The sequence below is a fragment of the Dendrobium catenatum genome, unplaced genomic scaffold (genome assembly GCF_001605985.2).
Source record: "Dendrobium catenatum unplaced genomic scaffold, ASM160598v2 fragScaff_scaffold_1021, whole genome shotgun sequence".
Classification (NCBI taxonomy): domain Eukaryota; kingdom Viridiplantae; phylum Streptophyta; class Magnoliopsida; order Asparagales; family Orchidaceae; genus Dendrobium; species Dendrobium catenatum.
Window position 1 is genome coordinate 2,004,380 of NW_021319483.1, and position 10,662 is coordinate 2,015,041.

At 33.7% G+C, this 10,662-nt stretch overlaps 1 protein-coding gene across 1 annotated transcript; it reads right to left on the reverse strand.

Annotated features, from left to right (window-relative positions):
- Nucleotides 1–3,115: 3,115 nt before the first annotated feature.
- LOC110110163 (GATA transcription factor 20) lies at nucleotides 3,116–10,646 on the reverse strand. Its single transcript, XM_020841508.2, has 7 exons — nucleotides 10,165–10,646; nucleotides 9,999–10,088; nucleotides 9,780–9,892; nucleotides 6,810–6,938; nucleotides 6,608–6,713; nucleotides 3,655–3,723; nucleotides 3,116–3,424 (listed from the first exon to the last, which is right to left on the reverse strand). Exons 1-7 carry the CDS (start codon nucleotides 10,372–10,374, stop codon nucleotides 3,356–3,358), a joined length of 786 nt encoding a protein of 261 aa, XP_020697167.1. The 5' UTR covers nucleotides 10,375–10,646; the 3' UTR covers nucleotides 3,116–3,355.
- Between the last annotated feature and the right edge of the window lie 16 nt (nucleotides 10,647–10,662).

Sequence of the window (10,662 nt, forward strand, 5' to 3'; positions counted from 1 at the left end):
CCGATCTTGTGCTCGTTGGATTTTTCCCGCCGAGCCGTTCGATTCGAGCATAAGCTCGTCAAAATCAGAGACCGTTTGGTAATTCAAATTGTGGTTTGAACCTTCCAACAGCGCTTCAGGTCCTTGATTTGGACACATTTGGGCTCGGATTGGGTTGAATTTGGTGTCATTGGGTTCGTATTTCCGAGACACTCAGTTTGACTGTAAGCTTGCTGAAAATTGAAGTTCAAGTGCTTCCGGATTTAATTTTTGAAGTTTCCGGGTTGAGTTTTTCCTCGAGATTCGTGTCCGATCAAGATTATTTCATGATGATGTATCAATGAATATTAAAATTTATTGGACAAAATGTTCGTATCATATTTAAAATATAATGCTTCCAACAATTTAATGTGCTGAAAATATAATATGTTGAAAGTTTTTTTTTTTTTTGAAATTTAGGGGAATATTTGGAAAAGTGAAATTGTTAATTTTTATATGAAGCCAAAGTAAAAAAAATTTCTTTTCTAATTGTCAAATCCGAACACTTTAATAATTTAATAAATTAAAATAGTTAAATGACTAAATTTTACAAACAAAAATAGAGATATGAGATTAAAATAAAAATAGTTGGAGAAAAATTTGACTATTTCGTTTAAAAATAGTTGTGCTTCCAAACAACCAGCATTAACTGGTTTTGTTGCTTCGAACGGAAAACGGTCAAAGTAAGCCGAATCAAACGAGGCCTTGGTAATCCAAATTAAAATTAATATGGTATATGAAACTGATTTTGATTGTTTTTTTAAAATTTAAATTTATTTTCAGATTAATTTAATATAAAAATTAATTTCATTATTCATATAATTTATATATCTAAAAATAAGTTTAAATGTTTTAATTTATCCCACCAAGTTTTAATCTGAATATTACCAATTTCCATCAGTCATTTTGGCAGGAAAAAATAACTAAGTTCTTCTGTTATTTTAAGATTTTTATCTATTTTAGTTAATTAAAGAAAATGGAATACAGTTTCTTTTCAATAGTCAAATTAGCACTGTGCTATGTAAAGCTATTGTAAACTATCACAACAGGCCTGCTATTATCCATAATGAAGCTCAAGATGGAGCCGTTATTACGTCCTCCGACCGGATGCAGAGGAACATCCGTCGTAGGCACAAATATCGCTATCCGAGGTGTACGAGTTTTTTTTGGAAAACTCGATACACCTCGGTTATAGGCGGGATTTTGCCTACAACCGGATGTTCCTCTGACATCCGGTCAAACCGAACACAAATAAAAGTTCTCAAGATGAGGTTTCGTTTGAGACTATTTTCTTACTCTTTTCTAAAGAATCTTTTTTAATACAAAAAATTATGGCTTTATTATTTAGCATCCTCCTCTATCTATCCAGCATTATTTGAATGGACTGATAGGCTTAGAACTCTGCAATTGTGTTGTATTATGTTTTCACTTTATTATTTCTGAGTAAACTAAGACGTTAGAGGATGGTTTTGAATTAAGACCACACTCAACAAAGAGGTAAGAGGAAAGATAACTCACCAAAGAGATAAGAGTATGGGGTGAGATAGGGATAAAGATGACTTGAGAGTTTAGCAATGAAAAAGCTCTGAAATCATGATTATCAAACAATAAAAGGAGGCGTATTTACCTAGAACAAAAAAATTGGCAAACGATACAATATAAAGGGCGTCTCCAACTGAAAATACACAATCCATTTTCAAAAATGTCCGTAGTTCATCTCCATTTGAACTTTATTTTCTTTTTTTAATGTGTTCTTCTTTTTTTTTATGAGTGTATCAATTTCTTTGAGAAGGTAACGCATCACTCTCACTGTTTCGATAATTGTTTATCCCTCGAGTCAAAAGCAAAGTGTGAAGTAATCACTAATTTTTTTTATTTATTGACGTAAGAAGAAGAAAACATCTGACGCCAAATCTTGGCTTCGACAGTCCTAATGTTCACTCACCAATTATATTGTCGTTAGATTTGAAGTATTGAATGCACTATTCGCAACGGCATACAATGATATGCAAGGTTGAGATGATTAGAACCACAAAACCATTATGTATATATAATTTAAATTTTATACATTTGCATGAATACTTATTGGAAGTTTATTATAGAAAACTACTATTTTATAAAGTTCATCTTACATACAAATGGTTTTTCTTAAAAACAAATACATTTTGATATAAAACAATGGCACATCATCATACTTTTTAATGGAATACTTAGAGCGAAAAATATTTTTGAAATTATTTTCATCATATTTCGCCTTGATTTGCTATCTTTGTCGTGCTCATGACATCAAGATTTACAAATTTATATATCAAATTATCAATCGAAGATATCGATGATGATCATCATCATCATATCACCATTAATGATTACCTACATCACCTCAAGGATGTTAGCATTCGAACAATTCATGAAGAAACTTTTTAGATATGAGAAAAATATATTGAGTTTAGATTGAGAGGTTCCAACTTTCTAATAATCTATTGACTTGGCAAACATTTCCACATAGAGCTATTAACAAAGCTCATTGAGAGCTAGTTCGTTACAATCAAGCTCCTTTTAACACCATAGCCTTGCGTTTGCCAAATTTGCCCATCATCCCTTCAATGGGGAAATTATTCTGTGCGGACCCCGAACATAAAGGATTGTCCGGATGCTACGTATGAACTGAATATGGACTGCATATTTATAGATATATAAAAAAATACTTATTAAATACTCAATAAATACTCACAACTAATGATTGACTTAATACTTTCTTCAAATCTACAAATACTTAGTTCATACGTAGTCCATACACAGCATCCGAACGATCCTCTACATTCAGAGTCCGCACAGTACGTTCGGAGTCCGCACAGAATACTTTTCCCCTTCAATGAGCCTAAAAGGAATATAAAGTCTCCCAATAAATACTTAGTTTTTTCACAGCTTGAGCAATAAAATTTGTGAACAGAATAACATTTGTCCCATGGGATAATACAACAGGCACCTAAACTTAGTGCAGGTCTACAAATTATATGCTTAAAAATATAATGCGCAAAATCTATTTTGTTTGGGTCTGTGCTTGCTTCTCAGCATATAAGATGCCGGAGGAAACAGAGAGAATTCAAGAGGCGTCGATATTTTATTGCAGCAACAAATATTACATTTGCATGCAAGCAGCCATTACAAATTCACACCAAGGGCAAGAAAAGGAACTGTGAAAACAGGGGAAAATCCTCGAATCTAATTCTCTGATATGTATATCACAAAGTTAAGCTTAAGTGTTCTAAAATGATCACATGAAAAACCTAAGAAGGGTGAACGCACAAATAACAACAAGAAGTTGCAACACTTCTAATCAATGTGAGATTTCCTGACCGTTAGAGGGAACTGCTGCTGTCGGTTGCCCAGTTGCAGTAGCTCCTTCCTAAGAAGCATAGGAGAATCCAAATTCAGTATGAAGGAAAGAAATCAATCATGATTTAATAAATGTTATTGCCAAACTAAGGCTTCTTTTAGGATGACTTTCTTTCTGCTTCTCAAAGAAGCTTAGCATCAAAATTTTAATTATTTACTAAAAAGCTGCTTTATGAAGCAATAAGAAAGGCGTCCCAAACGAAGCCTAATTCACATGATAGAAGAGTTTAGACTGCCTACCCCATCCTTTGACTCCAAGGTTTGGTGCTGAAAGGTTACAGGAGATTTAGAGAGATCCCTCAGTGTACCCTGCAGGAGATATGAGATCAAAATATATTAGAATTCAATTATACTACGCGGCAAGTCGAGCCATAACAGCCCTTTACTAGTTTCCAGCAGTAAATCAATATATGAAAAGGAAACTAGAACTGGTTAGATTTGATGGAATTAGAGAACTAATTGTGAATTTAGACTTCGTTTTGGACGGCTTTTTTACGGCTTCTTAAAGCAGCTTTTTAATACAAAAATTTTAATTTTTTACTAAAAAACTGCTTTAAGAAGCCGTACGAAAGCTGTCTCAAACGAAGCCTTAATTAAAAAAAAAAAAATTCTAACTTGCCCTTATTGATATGACACACCAAAACCAACTTAGTTCAGCGATAGTTCCTGATCATACCAATATTAAAGTACCACTACAAATAGGTAATTTTCACAATGGCGAAAATTCACAAATCTGCGAGCAATATCAATCGCAAATGTTTGGAATTAATCACAACATCACGAAGAAAGAAAATCACACAACTCGGTTAAGCAAGAAAATCATCAGAAGACCTTGAAGAAAAATTCAATGTTTTATTTACAGGGCAGCTAGTTTTGTGCTCAAGGGTAAAATAACTGGAGATTTGTATTGCTCTCAGGAACCCTTATATGTGTTCCCAAACTGAAGCGAATCCAATCGCATACAGGACGCCATAAACACGTTAAATCCTTGTGTTCATTGGCATAAATCTTCTCAACAACAACAATAACAAAATCAAGCCTCTATCCCACTACGTGGGGTCGGCTACATGAATCATTTTTCTCCATTGTGTCGTGTTAAGAGTCAAATTCTCATTTAAATTTAAAATAAAAAATACCATTTCTAATATTTTCTAACAAAGTATGTTTAGGCCTACCTCTATCTTTCTTAATATAGGCAAAATTTAATACATCTACTTTCCTAACCGGGTCATCGAAGGCCGCCGCTTTATGTGACCAAACCATCCAAGGTGACTCTCTCTAATCTTATCTTCCACTGGAGCTACTCCAACCTTTTCATGTATATGCTCATTTCGTATTCTGCCTCTAAGAGTAAAACCACTCATCCACCCGAGCATCCTCATCTATGCAACACTTAACTTAATATTATGCTTCTCTTTTAATGGCCAGCATTCTGCGTCATAAAGCATTGCAGGTCTAACCACCTTCTTATAGAATTTTCCCTTTAGTTTGAGTGGTACTTTTTTATCACACAACAAGCCCGATACATTCCTCCACTTCATCCAGCCAATTTGAATCTACTAATAATATCCCCATCTATTTCACCATCACTCTGAACAATAGAGCTAAGATATATAAAACGTGTACTTTTACAAAAAACTTGATCGCTCAAAGTCACAATCCCCCCACTAGATCTATTACTACAAAAATTACACTCAATGTATTTGGTTTTACATCTACTCAAACGAAAACATTTAGACTCTAAGGTTGACTTCCATAATTCAAGTTTAAGGCATAAATCTCCTCATTGTAACAAAACTATAAATAAAAATGTGCATGCTTCATATGTATTATACTTGACACATTTTAGAAAATATGAATGTACGTTCAGAGAAGCAATAAGGTGCTGGCTCACAAAGTTGGCCAAGAAAATCAAGCACAAGGGAAAAGCATAAAAACCCAGTTTATTTGGAAGCATCCAAAAGTTGGGGTTTATTTGTTTGTATGAAATTACATCTTGCAATCTGCCCCCTTATGATTGAGCGTTAAATGTTTATCCCGCAAGCTACGAAGTTCAAGGAAGGGCACAATTATGCTACGGCACTCAACTTAAGAAAATACTTCTTGCCAATTCAGCATAAATTTAAAATATATTTTCCGTGTCAATTAATATATAAATAGTATAATTAATTAAAAATTTAACAGTCCAATAAAAGCTTAATTAGATAAGATTAATTATATTTGATTAATCTATAGCTAATTAGAATAATTTCTTATACTAACATGTTATTACTAATTAATTAAACTAATTAATCCCTTGTTAGATTAATTAATCACTCTCTCACTGATTAGAGAAAAATATAATTCTACTTATCAATTAAAGATTAATTCACCTTAATAATTAGGTTAAGTAAATATCATAATAACAAATTAATTAATATTTAAGAGTACATTATTTTTACCGTTATGACTAATATTTTTTTCTATATTTTAACAATTAATTAGCCTAAACAATCATAATCCTCATTAATTTATTAATTATTCATTTAAAGACATTATTATCCTAGGCAGTAATTATTGGCATTCATCTAATTAATCCCTAATTAACTTAATTAATGAGATTAATTAGATGCCCTAATTATTTTAATCACTAATTTACTAGCATAATAAATATTAAATTAGAGCTATAAACTTCTTTGCCCTCTCTACGTTCCCATGACTGTTGTGCACACTGCCGACACCCCGCATCTATGGAGCATGAGACAGGCACGGCCGGCTATAGGCACCAAGAGTGCCTGTGTCCGCCAATAAGTAGCAAAAAAATTATTTAATAACTAAGCATAATTTTCCATAAATTTTGCAAAATTAATAAACAATTAATCCAAAAAATCACTGCTTAGAGTAATTTAACATAATAATCATGATTATAATATTTAACTTTTTAAAATCATTCATTATGTTCAAAACTAAAAATGAAGGTGCCTTCCAAAATCTCACGTGAGTTGACAGAGTTCCAAGAAAATAAGAATATGCTAATCCACTTTCGATTAAATAGTTGCTTAAATTTAACTCTAGAATTGAGATTCAAAAACTTCCAAAATCTCTAACATAAAAATCAAATGATCATAAAAGTTTCACAAAATCACATTTAAATGTTATGCACATGAATAATCAAACTTTAAGGATTTTCTTACAAGCAAAGAGAAGATTCTACCTTGTTTGCCCACATAAGCCCACATGCATTACATAATGTCCTTGGTCCATCAGGACCACGACGCATCATTGGCGTATCTTTTGCACTAATGTGGCAATGATAGCACCTGAGAAACACCAAAAAGACGCATAGAAAAACAATTAAACATTCCCTCAAATATGTAGATTCAAAGCCAAAAGTGCAGCATCACTACAAAGCTTACGCTGATGCAGTTTGGGGCTGGCCATTCTCTGCAGCCAAATATGATGTAGAATCCATGCCAGCAAAACCTGGCAATGTGCCTTCAGCTTTTGACTTGGACGATGTAAATTGACCTTTATTTCGCTGCATCCTGTCAGAAACAATAAGTAGCATACATTATAAAATTTCCCTAAAAGAACCAATGGCTTATTGGTTCAATGAGAAGGTTATATCTCTAAGGTCACAACTTTCAAACTTTATTTTCCCTCAGTCATATAATAAGTTAAGAGCATGCTGGTCATCTTATGTTTATTTCATAAATTTTAACTCTATTTAAAAAAATAATAATTGGAAAGAGAGTTAATCTTTCTTGTGATGTGTTTAGAAGTTTCTATTGGCATTTTACAAATTTTAATATTTTTTCTCTTCAATCTTGCAGGAAGTTAGGGCTAGTGTTGATTCTTTGGTAAATGTCAACCATTCTTGAAAATTATTTAAGATGAATGATTTATCAATATGGTAAATTTTTTTGATGCCTTGCATGAGCTATCATTAAGGAGTTGATCATCAAAATTTAAATAATTCAACTTAAATTTCGCACTGCAAAAATGAAAATAAATATTGTTTCATTTATGTAAAGAATATATCATTAGCATCTTCAATTAAGGGTGGAACAATTAAGGAAGAAACTTAAATCAATAAAGCAATATTAAAGAACAATTCTCCTTCCATATGGGCATAACCTAATGTTACATATTTAGAAGCCCATTGAGACGTCCTCCCCTTTCTCTCCACCTACCACTAAGGCTCCAATACAAAGAATAAAGTTTTAAATGCATTACAACCTAGGATCTTTTCAATTAAGCAAGAGAAAAATTATTTATGCAAGAGAGTCAAGAAAATTTTTTATTTTTCCTTTTACCTCTATGAAATTATGTAGTAATTGTATTTTAATGATCATAAATAAAGAGTAAGTTGTATTATAATATAATGTTGAGTTGAAATCATATAAGGTGTTGCTTATATGCCATGAATGGTTAAGCTTGGTTGTTCTCTTCTATCAGGATTCTTTGGTAAGTTTTCTAGAAATATTTTGTATATCTTATTGTGGTTAGGAATATCACTCTCTGTTGTGCCATGTTCCATTGTTCATACGATGGGTAGCCCACCCTCCATTTCCATCAATAACTTCCTTGATCAATCACTTAGGCAACCTCTCCAAATCGAGAAAAATGTGAATTACTAATCATTTTTTGCCTATTTTTTCACCAATTTTAGCAGCAAAGCAAAGAAAAACAGGTTTCAACAATGCCTCTGCTAATTACTGGGTTTTATTGGCCAAGTGCCAATCCTAGGGCTTGTAAAAGTGAACAATGCATGGATTGCAAGCGAGTGAAATGGCATGCATGCAGCATGGATAAAAGTGAAGACAGAAGAATCATTTGAGGATAAGTGTGAGTGAGACTATGTATAGGAATGGAAGGGATTACAACTGAGCGCTCAAAAGGAAAAGATAGAAAGCAGTGTGTGGACTGCAAGTCTAGGTCCCGAATGAGAAAGATAAAGACATGGCTTCTCAAGTGTGGAAAGGGAAATTGAATGGGCAAGTACAATCAAGTGAAACAACATCAAGAAAGAGGGTAATTCAAAGATGGGGAGAAAATTTATCAGACCTTACTCTGCTACTATGAAGGATGCTTTAATACCAAACTAATGGAAGATTGAAAATGAAAGAAAGAACGAAAGATAAAAGAATATAGGGAAAATTCACATTTATAATTTGGAGTCATCTACGTACACAATTCAAATAAATAGAGAATACTCTAATTGGCTCAATAATAATTTGATTCAGTAAATCAATAATCAATCAACAATCTACATACAAACCATGAATCATTATTTTTGGAAATAAGTTTACATAGATAAGGCAAAATAACTTCCAATCATACCTAAAACTAATCTAATTCCAAATAATTCATATTCAAACCAATAAATATCCAAACAGATACTTCATCATGAATTAGTTCAAAATAAACCTATTAAATCCAAAATCTTAATAAAACTAAATAGAATCTTAAAACATATTTAAATAATATATAGTGTCTAAAAGTTAGTACTCCCTCTCTGAGTGCTGATCCAATTTGAAGCAACCTTGCTGGGTGACAGTTTCACCTAAAGCCCTCTTCAATTATTAGCTAGATACTTCTATTTACAGATATATAGTTATCTTTACTTTATGTACCCATGATTTATCTAAGATTGTTGCAATATTGTAACCCTCTGGATCATATTTGGTAGTGTTCTATTGCACATGTGCTTCATAGGAACAGACTCTTTGCACACATGATCATAACCACCTTTATACATAATAAATGCACAAAGCCAAGGAGCGCCATAGTATACTATCATTAACCATAGGAACACCAATAGAAAAATAACAAAATATATATTTATATGAACTTCCGATGACCCATTCCAAAAACCAAATAATCCAGCTGCCATTGATGCATCAAAGCCATATTTTAACATAGCCCAGACTAAATAGTACCAAAGCCACCTACTTTAAATGCTTATATGCTGCAAATGTTCAGAAATAGCCATGAAGTATCGGCTTCCAAATAGGCCAACAAAACTAGAAGAACTTGGAATAAATTCCAACTAATGAACCAGCAATAAGCACCTAAACCGTGGAGTAGAAAGTTTATTCTTATTTTAGTTCTCATTATCCAATTTTATTAGAAGAGCAAGCAGAAAATAGAATATGACCAAGTTTCTAGCCATTTTATCCAAATGTATAAGCATAAATCATACCCAAATAGAAGTGTAGCACTTACCCTGGTATCTTATCCTGCAACTAGCGATATAAAAGGATTACTATTGCAAAAAAATACAACTCCAATAAGTAAACTCCTATGTTGATAACGTACACTAACTCAGCAAACAAAACAAACTCAGTACAAGATTTAATACCAACCCTTGCCGAGAGGCTCACCTAAGGGCAACCTCTTTGCGGACATCATAGCGTATTTTCTTGTCAAAATTCCGCTCTTTTCTCTTCTCCCGAAACCTCATTAACGATGCAACCCTGTGAGAAAAATTGAACCTCTGCAAGGGATACAAAAAAAGAAAATTTTCCAAAAAATTCGTAACCTTATAGTAAAAGCGTAATAACGCAAAAGGAAACGTGCATACATGGAGGGTTGAACTATACCTTGTTCAACTGATTAGTAGAAGATGTCGGCGGAGAAGGCAAGGGGGCCGCTACCTCCCTCCCTCCCAACAACAATAACACAGACTGAACCTGTGAGCATTAACCAATAACCAATAGTGCGAGATGAGCTAGAGAGATAGAGAGGGAGAGAGAGAGAGAGTTGTACCTTTTCAGGTGAGACGCAATCAAAGACGTAGACCTCGCCCTGAAAGGAGAGGGTTAGCTGACTACCCCCGACATGAGGGACGATTGAGACACCGTGATCAGTGGTCGCGTCACCGTCGATCGACACAAGACTACCAGCTGATTCATGAAGGCCCTCCATCCCTCCGGCCATCGGCTCCTCGGCCACCGGCGAGCTAGGGTTTTCGCTCATCACGCTTTACAAAACACAAAAACTGATTGCAAGAATAAAATGTCAAGAGAAAGAATGAAGGGCATTCCAATTCTGCTTAGGCGATCGAAATCTTGCGGGTAGAACTTCGATCCGACTTAGTTTTACAGAAATTTTTTTTGCTTTTCGGGGAGAAATATGAAACCCTCGAAACTTTAGAGCGCGGATATATTCAGCGGCGAGCACGGAAAAACATTATTTCTGCCGTTCTGAGACCATACACAAAAAAAAAATCACATGCGAGACGAACGCACATAATTTCTGTACGGT